Source organism: Nymphaea colorata, chromosome 12, assembly GCF_008831285.2.
Source record: "Nymphaea colorata isolate Beijing-Zhang1983 chromosome 12, ASM883128v2, whole genome shotgun sequence".
NCBI lineage: Eukaryota > Viridiplantae > Streptophyta > Magnoliopsida > Nymphaeales > Nymphaeaceae > Nymphaea > Nymphaea colorata.
Window position 1 is genome coordinate 5,083,157 of NC_045149.1, and position 16,627 is coordinate 5,099,783.

The 16,627-nt window shown below is 36.6% G+C and overlaps 1 protein-coding gene across 1 annotated transcript; it reads left to right on the plus strand.

Moving 5' to 3' along the window:
- Positions 1-6,353: 6,353 nt before the first annotated feature.
- Positions 6,354-16,410, plus strand: LOC116266333 (RNA polymerase sigma factor sigF, chloroplastic). Its single transcript, XM_031647499.2, has 9 exons — positions 6,354-6,612; positions 7,352-7,503; positions 10,071-10,183; positions 10,294-10,524; positions 10,620-10,890; positions 10,974-11,204; positions 12,146-12,286; positions 12,812-13,009; positions 15,961-16,410. Exons 1-9 carry the CDS (start codon positions 6,519-6,521, stop codon positions 16,246-16,248), a joined length of 1,719 nt encoding a protein of 572 aa, XP_031503359.1. The 5' UTR covers positions 6,354-6,518; the 3' UTR covers positions 16,249-16,410.
- The last annotated feature ends 217 nt before the right edge of the window (positions 16,411-16,627 follow it).

A 16,627-nucleotide genomic window follows, 5' to 3' on the forward strand; every position in this document is an offset into this window, starting at 1 on the left:
AAAACCTGATAGTTGATAACATGACTGGCTTTTGCATGTATCATGTTCACTCATCCAATCTGTACTTAGGATTATATCAATGATTATCAGGTTTGTGGGAATTTTATTTCTTAAAATTTCTCCCCCAATAAGGTTTGTGAGAATTTTAATTTCTTAAAATTTCTCCCCCAATATCAGGCAAATATTGTGTATAACAATCATGAAATCCAATAGCACTAGACACTCTAAGTTCTATGGTGCATGTAGTGTTGGCATATTTAAGCATATATAATGAAATGGGAGGCTCCAGAATAAAATAAAACATGTGCCAAGAATGGGAGTATAAATAGGGTATCTTCAACAACATCTAGATTATGAAGGTTCTCAATCGTTGTGGCATACACCTGTCATGGTGCCTTCTTGGTTGGAGGACTCTTGCAAGGTGTGGTGGCTGAGTAGGTTGGATCTCTGGTGGCCCTTTTGAAGGAAATCCTTGTCTCTTCTAGCATTATCTAATAAAATGTCCTTGTTCACCACAATTAAACATGGCCCTGTAAGCATAGGACATAGTCTTCCAAGGTATAGTTGGTGGCAAAGACGACAATCTTCTGAATTAGGCCTGTTTGGGAAAACAGATCTACTAGACAAAGTTGGTGGAAAAGGCCCGTGTTTAAGCACAAAAGGTTTCTTAGTTGGGGCTTGAGGTGATGATTCAGACCTATAAAACTTTCTTTTTTCTTGAGCTTGAATTTGACTCAAATATTCTGTTTGAATCACTTTCTCAATTGCATGTGTTAGGTCTACAAGACTTGTCCCCACCATTCTCAACTTCAAATTATCATTCAATCCTCTGATTTCCAGATGATGGAACTCACAAATGTACTCTTCAAAAGTTTTGACATGTTGTGCCAAGTCAACAAATTGTTGCATCTACCTTTCTTTGACATGATCAAGAATACATTTTTCTATGAAATTTTGCCTGAATTGTTCCCATGTTTCTGCCTAACTGTCTAACAGTTTTCCACTAGTTTTTTGGCATCCCCATCAAGCATGTAGGCACTAAACTTGAGTTACAGGTTAGCTGGTACATTAGCTAGTTCAAAAGCCTCTTCAATTTTATCTAGCCATGTTTCGACATCCATTGTGTCTATACCTCTTGTAAATTTCGGTCGATTCAGGTTCATGAATTGCTTATGTTGGTTGTCATTAATTGCTTTTTGTATTCACAGTTGGTTCTTATGGTGAAGCTAAATTTTCTAATGAGTGCATGCTTGGGCCAAGATCTGCACAGACCCAAAAAATTGTCCATAGAATTTCCACGAGATCAACCTAGTCACCTGGCTGATGGCCTTTGTCTCTTTCCTGACTGCTACATGCTTCTACGGCATCTTACAAACACCTTTGTCTAGCATACTAAAACATGTTTTCGTAAATTAATGCTTTACTATCTACAATGCATAATTTTTTTTTATTTCTTAATTATATAACTTTTCAATTTGTTTTATTTAAAGTAAATCATAATGAATTTCTCAGTATCTTAACAATAACTTTTACTTGGTACTCACATGTCAGGTGATGTAGTGATCGGAGGACGATCTGAGAAAAGAATGGGTAGCTCTGATACCATTAAATGTAACACTTCAACGACACACAACTAAACACAAAAAAGAAATAGATACATAGTTCTTTCTCTCGTGTATAGCAGAAACAAAACAATCACACACTTATGTGGTTCGCATAGGCCTTATCTATCTATTGCATACAGATAACCTATGTGCGTAAGTGCCCTATGTGCGTAATTAGTGCATGACACGATCTATCCTAGCAGTTAATATTGCTAATGAGAAACACCTATTAATGAAAACATTATTTTATATATTTGTTGGAGAGCCATGGCTCTCAAGTGTTAGTCTCAAAGACCATAAAGCTGTATAAGTATGTACAAACAAAAGTGTATAAGAAAAATGTATATGATATTGTCGCATTACTTCACAGCAATCCCTCATCCTTTCAGCCACTTGATCAACGAGCATCATCCATATAGTGAGATGAAGGCAGATAGTCATAGCATCAACACAACCACTAAGTATAATGAAAATCATCACACGATTTCTAATATACCATTTGAGTGTAGAGTGTATGTATTGTATTGATTGCTAAAATAATCATGAGTGAGTATCATTATTGGAAAGATCACTCTAGTACTAGTGGGTCGTAGTTCAAAAGGTTCACTGAATTTGGTTTGTCAATTTCTTCGGCATTCCAATGAATCTGAGTCACACAAAACCCAATCACATTGGTGATAATAAAAAAAGCAGATAAATGAATGAATGAATAATTGAATAAATAAACAAAGAATTTAGAATCTCATGAATTTTTATGATGCATACACACATACCCACCTGAGTAAGGTTATATGATGCCACCTAACTCGTTGGTATATTTAGGGTGGACTGTTGCGTAGCTTACAGTTCCAAATACTAAGTCACCGAGAATATTGACATAGTTTGGGGGTAACTACTACTATGACTCACATCTCACTACCTCACGATGGGGATGCGCTCCTCTAAGTAGCCCGGTAATAAAGGTTCTGCATACGGGTCCTCTAACCCTTGCATCACCCAACCCAGCTCATTTTATGTTTTATAGTTTGGTTCTATTCCTTATAGTCGCAACATGTGCCAATCTTGAACTTTTCATTTTCGGTATACTTTGCCGCTCTCGAACTTTCCCTTTATACTATTAACACATAATTATAAAACCGGCCTCATGCTTCATGTTGACTCTAGGTAGTCAAGAGCTAGTAGACCAAGATCTACTAGCAATCATGACCGATTAAAGCTACCTGGGTCTCACGGCGTAGCTTAGCCCATTGTCAAGTTTCATGATACTACAAACCGGTGCACAATTCAGCATAGATTTCAATGTATCTTTGACAATTAAGTCAAGTGAACACTGATGGCACAGTCTGTTTGTTCTTTGTATGCTCTATACACAAAACGAGGGGGGTTCAAGATTTCTAATAAAAACTCAGAAGCATCTCGTTTACTACTGATTTTTTGGATTCCGATCCATCAGAATAATGAAGAATAGCTTCAAAGTGCAGCAAAAGATATGTAATTAAATTTTCTATGGTAAATAATAAAAAATTTTACATGTAATAAAAAAATTTGCAATAACTTTCATTATACCTGATATTTTGGTAAAATCTTTACTCCAGGTGATTACAATGCATGAGATAAAAGATTCAACAAAGTTTTGTTGCCTACAGGTACTTTCTCTCTCCTCTATTCTCTCTCTCTCTACTCTCTCTTTCTCTTCTTCTCCCTCTTCTTTTTCTTTCTTCTTGTACCTCTCTTTTTCTCGTCCCCTTTCTTTCTCTTCTTTTCTCTCTTCCTCCTCTCCTTCCTCTTTCTCCTCTCCTCTTTTTCTCCCCCTTTCCTCTTCCTCATGTTGGATCCCAAGGGGGGAACACTTATTTATAATCAAAAGTTATTATTTTTTGATCACTTATTGTATTATACTTTATATGATTGTATCTTGAGGAGGTTTAGAAAAACAATAATATATTTTGAAGAGGTTTGTTCAATTAATTAGAATTAAATGATTAGTTTCCGTTTCAGTTTAACTTAATGTTTAATCTTGGTTTAAGAGTTATAATATATAACTAATTGGGTACTTAAGCTCTTAAACCATCATTAGCTAAACTTACTCATCATTAACATGATTTAATTTCCCTTAGCTAATTACTAATCTATCCTTATCATGATTGAATTTTACAAGTTTACCATTGATCAATGACCATCTCTGTTCATGAACTATTTTAGTCTCTTAATTTGATTGCGAATTTCGTAACCATCATATTATCCATTTTTTATCTCGTTCAAGACACAAGAAAGACTAGGTATTAAACTTTTTATATATATTACTAGTTTCTTTATATATATTACTAGTTTCAAATTCTATGTCATGTGTTAGCAATACTCACACACAAACACAGTATGGTTCAGAACTAAATCAGAAAGTGTTTATGCCAAGACCGTATATGTTACACAGGGTGCCTGCGCGATGCTACAAACACCCTCCCCCCAACCTTTCACGCTCTCCCCTTAAGTAACAGCTCAAGTTCCTTCTCATTAAAGACCCTGACGAGGAAATCACCCTTTCCAAGCAAGGTTACACGAGGAGCCATTACCCCCCTCCATAAATCAGAGATAAGCTTGGAGATGTTTCCACTTGCAGCAGAGCAGAGAACCTGAACGAACTAGTCATGTCCTTGAAGTCTTCCTCCGTGACAATAATCCTGGGCCTGTCGTCACCCTGCACCACCGTCAGGGGCGGAACTTCTTCCTGTTGGTGCTCCTTACGACCAGCCACAGGATCCGCCCATGATCCCTGCTTGCTATTCTCTTCGCATTGTTTTCCTTCCACCGTAGGTTCCGGCGATTGCACATCCTTGGCTTCGCCCAAAACCCCATTCTCACCACCGCCTCTTTCCATCACTCTGAAAGATACGTCAGACGCCAGGTCTCTTCCCCAAGGACTCGTTCTTCGATTCCCATGCTAGGGTGAAGCCCCGGCGAGCGATGGGACGCTCCGACGCTCTCCATAGGCCGTGCGCCAGTCCACTTCACAGTTTACGTATACTTGATGCTAGCATAGTGATAGGGATTACAAATGAATTGACATCTGGATATAAGAACTACTTGTTGTGTCTTCTATTGGATGTCTTGTGACGAATCAACACCTGCTCCTATTAAGATGTACTTCAATAGCATATCTAACTGTCAACCTTCAAATGTCTTCCCTACAATGTATTACAGGTAGAGGTGAACAATGAGTTGAGCTACTTGAGCTTGAGCTCGACTCGTTAAAACTCGAAAAGAATTTGAGCTCAGTCATTTGCTTAACGAGTCGAGTTTATGAGTCGACTCATTTAAATAAATGAATTGAATTCCAGCACAACACATAACTGTCCAATAGAGTTCAAGCCTTAATTAAGTCGATACATTTAAACGAGTTTATGAGTTTGTCGAGCCTTAACCGAGTCGAGACGATGAATATCAATCCTATTCAAACGAGTTTGTCGAGCTTTAATCGAGTTGAGCTCGAACTCAACACATAGCTGTCGGATCGACCTCGAGTTGCTTCCGTTGAGTTATTCTCGAGGTCGAGCCTAGTCAAGCTCAAGTTTTATTAGTCGAGCCGAGTTCAAGCTGACTGAACTTGGGCTCGACTCGGCTCATATTCACCCCCTAATTACAAGTATCATGAGCACCTGTCATCGCATGTGAAGTTAATAAATTTCTACCAAAGGCTTTATGTACCTTACGTTTTTGTGTCGTTTACTAGCAAGTTGTCACTAGAGGTCAGATGTTTCAAGGGGATCGAACGGAACAGGGGGATTGACAGAAGTCAAAGTAATTAAACAAGCAATGGATTTCTTGAAATAAAGATGGCATATGCGAAAATCAGCTAGGGGTATACTTAAAAACATGTTTTTTTATTGTAAAAATAAGCCAAGGGCATTTTTGAATTGTCCATTTTTATTTGCTGCATCATCACCCGAACTTATGGGCATTTACCAAATGCCGTCTTCTTATTTGTTGGCAATCAACATCTTAACATTCAACTTGGTAGATTGACTATGCACCTATTTTTTATGATTGGGCAAGTTTATATTCAAGAAACCTTTTTTTGAAGAATAAATTAAACAAGATGTGCAACTTAACTTTAGTTAAACTAAGGGCATCAATTTTAGGTGTTTTCTGAAAATTTCTATCAAAAGTTAGTACCTATTCATTAACTCAAAAGTTGAACAATGATTTGTAATTCACTAGAAGGTACTTTGTTATTTGCTCAAAGGTATAATGGTAGCTCGTAATTTGTCAAATAGCCATCAAAGACAACTCATTGTTTCACATTATATCGGAATCTTGTGGCATGGGTACTAAGGGTGCACAACAAGTGAAGGAACTTGGTTGACTTGACTTCCACTTGTAAAAGATCAGTTGAACTCAAACACAACTCGTTTATTAAATAAGTCAGATTTTGAAGCCAATAAACAAACTTTACATATTAAATGTGTTGAGATCCAGCCGACGGTTAAACTCCACAAATTTAATGAGTTTGGCCCAAGTTGTATATACTACTGTGTTGAAGTGTTCAAAGTATCGTTTCAGAACCCATTGTGCTCAATTTTTTATGCTTAGCTCGGCTGGGCTTTAGCTTTGAGCTAAATTGAGTTTGAGTTATTCAGCTATGACTCGAACCTCCCCAGCCAGCTCGGCTCGAAGCCTGCACACCGACTTGGGGACATATCTGACATTAGATTCGAGGGTACAAAAGCTTCAAAATTTGCCTCAGATTTTTTGCGCAAAGCGATATGGACCGATATCTGTTGCTACCCTTTTGTGTGTTCACGGTGGACTAGCTGATGGTGATTCCAGGAAAAGAGAAACAAGAAAACAGAGATAATGCAGGTGCTCGATGCCGCCATGGAAGTGTAGAGAAGGCCTTAGACAGCGAGCTCATCAGAAATGGAGGCCGCCAATCGATTATGCTCCCAGTCGTTCCTTACCTCCAGTGCTTATCTCAAAGCCAACCACCCTGCTCTTCCTTGTCCTACTTCAGGTTGGTTTTGGTTCTTGTTGTCCTTCTACTAAAAATTTGCATCCGTCTCCTTCTTTGCGGGACTTGGGCGTCGGGAGGTTTCTTAAGAAGGAAAGCAACGGTGAAAATATGGGTCAGTTGGTCTGTTTTGGTGTTCTTGAGGAAGTTGTAAAGTAGAATTGAATTTCGTATTTTGTATATCCTTTCCCTTCGCTCCATCCAAGCATTATAAACATAGTGTTAGTTTCTTGTTGGCATCAGCTGTGTTCTGATGGTCTTGGTTATATATGAGACATCCAAATGCTCGGTGGTAGTATGAAGATCAGAAACCGACAGAACAGAAGTGAAGTTTCTTCTGGGTTCAGGTCATGGAAGATGCTGGACGTAGGAGAGGATAGTTGGTCTCTAGAGTTTGTGTGTCCAAAACTAGGAAATCATGATTAATGGAAGATGAGGAAGAATATGTGCTCTGGTAACAGAGTAGTCTTCTATTGCAGGACCTGCTATTACTTTACCATTTTGAATGACAAGATGTTTAATGGATTTTAGGGTACGCACTCCAATAATAACCTTTGCTGTCTCACTGAATTACCTTTTCTTTTTTTTCTCCTTTATTGCAGAAAGTCATTGATAAACAACGTTCATTCGGATTTTCTGAAACTTCTGTTAGCATCCTTGATTTATGCCAATCTGAACTGGTATTTTTGTCACTTCCGCAAAATCGTTCTTAACATCACGCCTGTTCATTTATGCTACACAGTGTTATTGTTTCATGAACGCACTCCTCTGGTGGTGCGCGCCATGTCAACTACATCAACGCTCTGCCATTTTCCTGCATCAGTCCTTTTACAAGAACAGCGGGATGATACTAGGCATTCTCTTCATATTGCTAGGGATGATAGAACGTCCGAGGTAAGCTCTCTCTCTCTCTTCAGACTATAGTCTACGAAAGTGCTGACCAGATGCTGTATGACCGGTACCAAACGAGGCTTTGGGTTATTTGTGTTATTGAGAAAAAAAAGGGTGCCGGGATGTGACTGCCCCACATGACCCTGTGAAACAGAGAGTCACAATGGAGACCTAATTGCGGATATATCTACACCTACGGAAATACATGCAGTGCATAATATGTAAATGTGGGAGCACCTAAAATAGTGCCTTGATCTACTGTCTTTGGCTATTGGGACAACGAGCATTTTGAAGTGTCAATTATACATAGCTGAGTGGGTTGTTAGGTGGATAAATCAGCCACTTATTTTTTGGCTATACATTATGTTCTTCTGTTCAGGATAGTTCAAGCTTTTCATTTTCTTGTTCATATTTCATTTCTTAATTTTTCAAGACATTATGTTATAGTTTTAGAATTGGTGGGAGCAGAAGATTTTCTCTGTGGGTGGTGCTTACTTGTAGCAAAAGGTGTTAAATGCCAATTCTGTTTCTGTCGGGCACACCATGGGCACACCATCTATATGTTACTCATGGAATGGTTTTGTATGTTTAATGCACTCACAGACCAGCACAAAAGTTCTAGCTGCCATCCTTATGGGGCTTAAAGACAGAGGTGGATCATGTGGTTCAAGCCATTTCATTTTTATAGCTCATGTAGAAACCTTGATTTAGGTTGTTAGCTCATATCGTGGTCCTTTTTTTTTTAATGTTGTGTTTCACTTTATTATTGAAATTATACTGCATATAGGGTATTCTATAGCTCCTAAGTCACATGGGTACAGGTACGGTTTCGGTACTGGTACAGAGATACGGGTATGGACACGACAACTTTAAAAAATATGGGTACAAGGGATATGGTAGAATGTATGTATGTATATATGCAAAATAATACAAAAAAATAAAAATGAAAGCAACGTTTTAATAAACTAATGATACAAATAAAAAATATATGTTAATGAACAGTAACTCTAAGAATAGAATGAAAAGTAAGGAGGAAAAAATTAAATCAAGGTAAAATTAAGCAGTTTGGATCTAAAGGTACCCAAGTGTGTCCAAGTACCCATTTTGGGTATGGGTACGACAACACGGGTACGTGGACCTTACTGAAGTACCCATGTGGCTTAGTATAGCTTCTAATGGTAGGATGAAAGAATTCCTTATCCTGCTGTCATGTTGTAAGGACTGTCTCGGAGATAACTTTGCTACACTGTGCATGGGGAATAATGACATACTCATAATAGTATATTCATATGTAATCTTTAATGCCCATGAAACCTAGATCAAGCCTAACTGCAGCCAATTTTTCTAGACAGAAAAGCTGCCTACTCCTAATCAATCTTTTGCGAAATAGGTGGATCAGTTTTCTAACTTTCCTTTTCATTGCTAAATCCCATTGAGTATGTTAGTGAAAAGGGTTATCAAACACCCTAAATCCATCAAATTTCTGCAAAACAAAAGGCTTGCATCATTTATCTGATGCAGTCAAACACATAATGAGATGCACATACTAGTGACAGTTAACAAGAGATAGAGTTCACATTAGGTTTGTTCCATAGTCACAAATAATGTCGAGTTTTAAACGGCGAGGTTTTTCTCGATTATAATACAACGATCTTGAAAAAATCAGAAAAAATACAGTAAATTTTTAAAAATTTTAAAAAACTAAAAATGGAGGAAAAATAAAATAAGTGAGAAACTAATAACACCAACATCAAAAGATAAGTAGATTGCAACAAATAAAAAATAGAAAAAAAAACTTTTTGGCATTAAAAAAACTAAAAAAATGCAAAAAGTGAAAAAACGTGTTAAATAATGCTTTTTTTTTTCGTTTTCAACGTTTTTTTTTAAAAAAAAGAACACTTTTCTTAAAGTTTTAAACGGCCATTTAATTTATCGCGTTTTGTTTCGAAAAAAGCGCGTTTTCTGTGACTGGAACTTTGTTCATGGATTCCAACTCAAATGCTTTCTCAGGTACTTAGTTGATCCATGTTTTCCTTCATTTATTTTTTCATATCTGCTCATCTGCTTCTTAGTAGATGTGGCAGTTATCTCACTATGCAGGCCTACTGCTTAAATGATATTTGTTGGAGTCTTAGGTGAAACTATATTGAGGATATGATCCATGGGAAATGAAGTTCACATGAAGAAGCATGTATTTGTTGGCAAAAGTTGTTCATAACTAACATCTCTGTAGTCAACGAACCTGAGGTATAACTAGTTTCTAATTGGCAAATGTGGAATATTTCACCTGAAGCTATGAAAAGCCAGTCAAATCTGAAGGAGATGAACATTTTTTTTTTCACTTAATCTGTTGGATCAGAGACTGTGTATAGTATAGCTTCCCGAGTCTAATGGGCGAATCCTGTATGTCAATCAGCATACTTAGAAATTTTACCTTTTAATGCCTTCTGTTTTGGTTTGGATATGTGATTGGCACATTTTTGGACATTGAATGAGCTGTATTGAACAGTCTAATTCATAAAATGCAGCTTTAGTTTATTCACAATCTGAGGCTCTTTTTTTCTCTTTAGCTGAAGACAATGATCGATAATGAGGCATTAGCTCTAACGAATTATAGCGCTCTTGATCAATACTTGAAAGACTTTGAGCGCCAACTGCTTTATGGGCCGGTTTTTTGGAACATGTAAGATGCTTATTCCCTTCTTTTCCTTCACAGCTCACACCTGTTCCCCCAATTTTTCTATGTTATTTTTTATGGTTCTACAGTTTATTTCTTGCCTTCTGTTTGTGTAGAACATTATCCTCTAGTGCAGAGGTCCTGCCTGTGGAAACTGGGGCACGAATGACAGATAATGATGTGTGCCATAATGAAAGCACAAAGAAGCAGCAAAGTTTTGATGCTGTAACACCATGGGATGTGTTAACACTTGCAAAACAGGCAGTGGTGGCTTCCAAAGAAGCTGCATCTTTATTGTCAGATTCTAGGAACCTAGCCACTGATTTTGAAGAGCTACATTCACCAGGGTCTGCTTCTCAACTGTTTGATCTTCTTTGAGTGTACATATCAATTTATTATATTCTTTTGATTTATTTCTTGTTTATTTTGGTGTAAAACTTAGTCTGATGAGGGAAGAATTTGTTGATGAGAATTGCCTAGAAGAGATAACCGTAAGGTCAAACAAGCATTTGGAGAGGAAAGCAAAGAGACAGAAGTTGCCCAAAAAGGCAAAGGACCTTCAAGCCATTCCTTCACAAGTTCCAGATAAGAACCGGAGAGTCAATCTCAAAAGCTTTGATCCTGAGGATCCTCTCAGGTTATTCTTGTCAGGTCCTGAAACAACGGAGCTTTTGACAGCAAAAGAAGAAGAAAAGCACTTTTCCCAAGTTCAGGCATGTTTGCTTTTCATAGGAAGGTCTATAGATTGTTACTCCATGAGCGAGATTCTGACATAAGTTGCTCAACGCTATTGCAGGATCTTATGAAACTTGAGGAATTAAAACAGCAGCTGCACTTGCAGTCCGGTCGTGTGCCAACATTAGTTGAATGGGCTGAAGCTGTTGGCACAAGCTGCCATGTTCTGCAGTCACGCCTTCATTTGGGGATGAAGAGTAGAGATAAAATGATTTATGCTAACCTCCGTTTGGTGGTTTATATTGCTAAAAGTTACCAAGGCATGGGAATTAGCTTGCAAGATTTGCTTCAGGTACTATTGAGAAATGAGAAATCTTCCTGCTGTATATGTTACCATCAACAGTTTAGTTACATCCTTGTGATAGGTAGCTTTGCAAACAATTGATGCCCTGAGCTATCCTAAACACTCTAAAATGCGGTACTTGTGTTTTCTTGCATAATGCAAACAGCATGTTCTCACCATCACTAATGAGAAGTTTTCATATATAGTTTGTAATGTTTTTTCTGCAATATGAGGATCAGATTTTTTTGTCACTCTAAAACACATTTAAGCATGAAAATTCCTCATCTCAGCATGCTCTGTTTTAATAAACTACTAGCAAAAAATTAATTATCAGTTCAGATTATGCAAACCCTTTTTATTTTTTTGTCTTTTATAGGTGTTGGAACTGCACTGAGTTTATGTGCCTGTACACCTAAGCACACATGCGTGCATGTTTTTCTGTGTTTGGTGTCTTCATAGTTCATACATGAGCATGTATATATATATATATATATTATGACGTGTCATGTACTATGCATGTTATATGTATATGAGTGCCAAAATGTCATTAATAGTTGAAATGACTTAGTTCTACATATCTTAACAAAATTGACCATATAATTGTATATTTGCATCTTTTGAAAATCTATGGGAGTTTGACATCCTTCTTATTTGTGCAAAATATCATATCAGACAAAGAATCTTGTTCTGAGCTGAAATCTCATTATTGTGTCTGTGTGTGTTTGTACTTTGTACAGCGTGCTTTTGTCTAACATGAATGATATCCTTTGTCATTTTGGGTCTTCATCTGCTTGACACATTGGTTTAATAGAACAATTATTTTTTGCAATATCGTACACCTGTCACTTGATCTGTTTAAAATAATTTATGGTTTCTGATTTTTTCTAAAAGGCTGAAAGACATTTTGCTTTTTTTTTTAATTGTAAATAAGATGACGTCTGTTCTTGCAGGCAGGAAGTATGGGCCTTATAAGAAGTTTAGAGAAGTTTAATCCCAGATGTGGTTGTCGATTTTCAACATATGCATACTGGTGGATACGCCAATCAATTAGAAGGGCTATATTTCAGAATTCAAGGACCATAAGAATACCGGTATAACCCTTTTTGCAATTGCAATCATTTGTGACATATTTGCGTAGGTGTCTTCGTGAAAAAATAACCTGAAACCTGGAAAATTTCTAGTGATTGAAGAAGAAAAACAGTTCTTAGGTATTTTAATTCTTTTGTTCAAAAATGAGATTTTTTTGCCTTTCCAACATTGCTAATGATGTAATATGCATATGTACGATGCTTTGGATTCTATAAGCATGAAACACTTCTGCGCACAGTGCATTTGTAACTTGTTCATATTTTTCAGTTTATCAAAATGAGGTCTTATTCTTCACAGGGAAGAATGTTTCTTATCTTGGCTTTTTACGTAATGACAGAGATTTGATGCTCCCTCTCCCTTTCTCACTCTCACACACATAAAAAGAGGCAAAGATACATGCACGTATTGTAGTATATACCTGCATCTTTTTCCATGGTGTCAAACTCATATTATTTCATTTTTTCATGTGGTATATGTGGATTCATATTATTCACTAGATCTTTGAACTGTTTCATGTCTGGTAACAGGAAAGTGTATATGGGATCTTGAAACAAATAAGAGATACGAGGAGGCTATGCATTCAAGAGGGACATACTCCAACAAATGAAGAGCTAGCCAGACGAATTGGAATAACAGTTGAGAGGCTGACAGAGATCTTGATGTCTACAAGAAAACCAACTTCGCTTCAACAGTCTACATGGATGGATCAAGATGTCACCTTTCAGGTTTATTTTCTTGATATCTGCATCCATTACTTTAAGATTGTAATATCAAACTCTGCTTAGGGCTTTGTTAAAGGGTAAACTGATTCTTGAACTCGCCACCTGCAGTTGTGTCCTGGACATGTGTCCTATCTCATTTAGAATTTTGAGTTCATGGTAATCCACGTAGCTGTCTCTGTACTAGTGATTTGTGCCTTCAGGGCTTTTACTATGACGTAAGAAGTTGAACTAAGATACTTAAGAAGAAACACCACACGTAACATTTTTTCCTTTCACCTTCCTGCTTGGTGACTTGGTTCTACAGGTCCTCCTTTGATTGTGGGCCATATTAAAAGCTTTTGACCAGCACAGTATTCCCTATCATTCGGGTCATGTCATGATCAGCCTTTGGTGCCATAGATTCTAGTTGCATATGGTGATGCTTGCACCAGTTACCACCCCATAACTAAGCTGCTGCTCATAATAGATGTCCTGGGGCTGGTAGCGGTGTCTTAAGACAGATAAAGATAGAGATTCATGAATCGAGATAAGGAACCCTTAAATTGATTACACAAATAAGTCGGGTAACATGTATTATATTATAAGATTCACATGTCTTTTTATTGTTGCTGTGAACAAGTACACAGAACTGAAACTATAAGCCACAAAACAAGGCTTATTCAATACAAAAGATCTCAACTCAAAGATCAAACGTCCAACTCAAGAAATGCCAAATGCGCTTAGATCAATCATAAAAAGTGACAGATTTTGTATTAACGAAGCTCAGCACAAGCAGTGCCTAGTAGAAGGGGATTAGTCTTCTATTTATAGAACCGGACAGAAAAAAAAAACAGAAAATATAAAAAAAAAAATACAAAGAGAGGAAAGAGAAAATATAGGCAAATCCAATATATATGTGCATATCATTATCACAAATATTTCCAATACTTTTAAAAAAGGGAAGACAACAAAAATGGGAAGGGAAAATTTGCAACATGTTGAAAGACAAAATCAAAAGAAAAATATAGCATTTTGTTGCATTTTTCCTTTTTTTCAAACACAATGTTTTTAATATATTTTAAATATTGATGTTTTTTTTAATATGTTAATAGCTATTTTGGATTTTGGAACAATGCTTAATAAGAAAATTAGTAGAACATTCAGATTTTCACAATTTTTATATTTTATATTTGTTAATTTTTGAATTCCTTTGACTTTCCCAAAAAAAATTTTATTGATCAAAGTCAATGCATGCTGCTAAACGCACCCACCCTTTACCATTTAAATGAAAAACTCACCTCACCTCACCTGCACATACCGGCACCCTTCTCATCTCTCTTATGTTTTTGGCAAGCAGCACCATCTACTCCTCTCTATCTCTCTCTTTCTTTCCTCCCTCTTGTTTTCCCTTCCCTCTCTCATTCTCGTATTTGTATCTTCCTTTTTCTGTCCTTCTTCTCTCTTTTTTTGTTTGTTCTTTTCTTCCTCTCATTTTCCTTCTTTCTAGTGTAAATCCAGTCATGCCCAACAGACACACTCTCTCCCTCCCATTTCACCCTGTTGTGGTCCTTACAGATAATGCTATTAAACAGTTAATTAATTATATAACAGAACATATCATCCATGTGCTGATGAAAATAATATTGAATGCAAACGGGAACATTCATCCTTTGCTCATGTGAGAAGCTCTCTCCTCCCTGGTTGCACATTCATCATCTGTCTGATAATACAGTTTTCGTAGGCGATACTAGAATGATGAGGCTTGTTAAAAAAAAATCCCAGCTTTGGCTATTCTATGCTATTTGGAAAGTTAGGATACATGCAAAACTAGTCTTTTGATTCTTTGTTTTTGCAGGGTCTAGGATAATATTTTAGCAAGACATGAACACATATTTACTTGAGTATCATAGTGGGTATAAGTATTTACTCTGCGTTGAGCAAAAGAAGCATTATATATATATAGACAATACAAAAAAGTCTGACCACACTCGAGGCTCAACAGTCAACAGCCCAACACTGAAAGTGCTTAAAGGCACTTGGTTGATAATAAAAAATAACAGTTTTGTATAAACAAAGTTCTGTACCTGCAATGCATATTAGTAGATTATTCCCCATGTATATGTAAAAGAATCCCCTAAACTAGTGTTAAACCAACAAAAGACCTGAACTGAGACAGATAAAGACAGAAAGATAAATAGAAGATAACAAACAGAAAATAGTGTGTGTGTGTATATATATATATATATATATGGGGGGTGAAGGAGAGAGAGAGAGAGAGAGAGATTGGTAGAAACCCTCAAACCAGACCATTAGGTCAGGAACAAAAGCTAGACCCTTTATTTTTTTGTTAAAAAATTGTTTTAAAATAAATATAAACATCCTAATATATTTATAAAAACTATTTTGATGTAAAACATGTTTCGATTCAAGTTGTTTTTATGAAAAATGTGGACTTTTCTATTATCAAAATGTTGATGCTATGGGAGGCATTCGTTTTTTCTTATTATAAAACACTATTAAAGTCCCAAAAGTGTTCAATTTAACAATTAATATGTTTTGCATCAACCTATTCTTAAGATCATATCAGTAAGATTAGATTGCAGAAAAACCACCTTAAAAATTACATTTAAACGATCTGGTTTGTTGCTGACCTAATGGTCTGGTTTCTACCAATTTCCCTATATATATATATATATATATATATATATATAAGAAAATAAATATATAATATTATAATTTAACAGTTACATCACTTTTTCTTTTGATTTTTTGTATTTGATTTTGTTGAGACATTTTTGTAGACTATAGTATACTGTATTTTGGTAATTTTTGTTCATAGTGCATAAGATATCTCTCTCCCTTCCCTCTGTGGCATGCACTAGTATAGTAGGTTCCATATATCGATCTTTTTTATTGTCTTGGATATATTACCTAGTTGCCTTAGATTTCTGTGCTTATAACACATGCACCTGCAGGAAGTTACTGCCGACCCAAAGGTTGAATGCCCAGAGGTGAGCATTAACAAGCAGTTGATGAGGAGACATATTCGCAATCTGCTGAGCATACTGACTCCTAAAGAAAGGAAAATAATTAGATACCGTTATGGGATGGATGGTGGCAAATGTCATTCCTTATCAGAGGTTGGTGAAACGTTGGGATTGTCGAAGGAGAGGATTCGGCAAGTAGAAAATCGTGCAATTGACAAGCTTAGGAAGTGCAGTGAAAGCCATGGTCTTGCTGCCTATTCACACTTGCTTATGTAAAGGTGTTAACGTCAAACATACAATACCTTATACATCATGTGTAGTGATGTTTTTCTTGCGCATTATAACAGCCTCATACATCTTTTCCACATCTGTAATTAACTCCAGAAATCTGAAAATTGTATGTATCAAAATTCGATGAAATTCTCTCCCTTTGTTGGATCCCGTTGTCTTAGAAGTGACAGTTTTTCGTGTTAATTGCTCCTCTGTTTCCGGAAGTGATTGAATTGCCAAGTGTCAAGCCAAAGATCTTTGTGAGGCCAGCCAATTTCGGGGTAATTGGTGCGAAGCATTGACCAGAAAATTGTTGGGGAGAGTAGTCGGCCAAGCTATAGAAAAAAAAAGTGAGTAAATGGTCCCTTGTCTTTTTACCAATGAA

Bases quoted from the DNA above. Each gene is read 5' to 3' on its own strand.
- LOC116266333 (XM_031647499.2), top strand. From the start codon at position 6,519: ATGGAGGCCGCCAATCGATTATGCTCCCAGTCGTTCCTTACCTCCAGT. The intron at 7,504-10,070 runs GTAAGCTCTCTC...TTTTCTCTTTAG, and splicing joins GGGATGATAGAACGTCCGAG to CTGAAGACAATGATCGATAA. The intron at 10,525-10,619 runs GTCTGCTTCTCA...TGTAAAACTTAG, and splicing joins GAAGAGCTACATTCACCAGG to TCTGATGAGGGAAGAATTTG.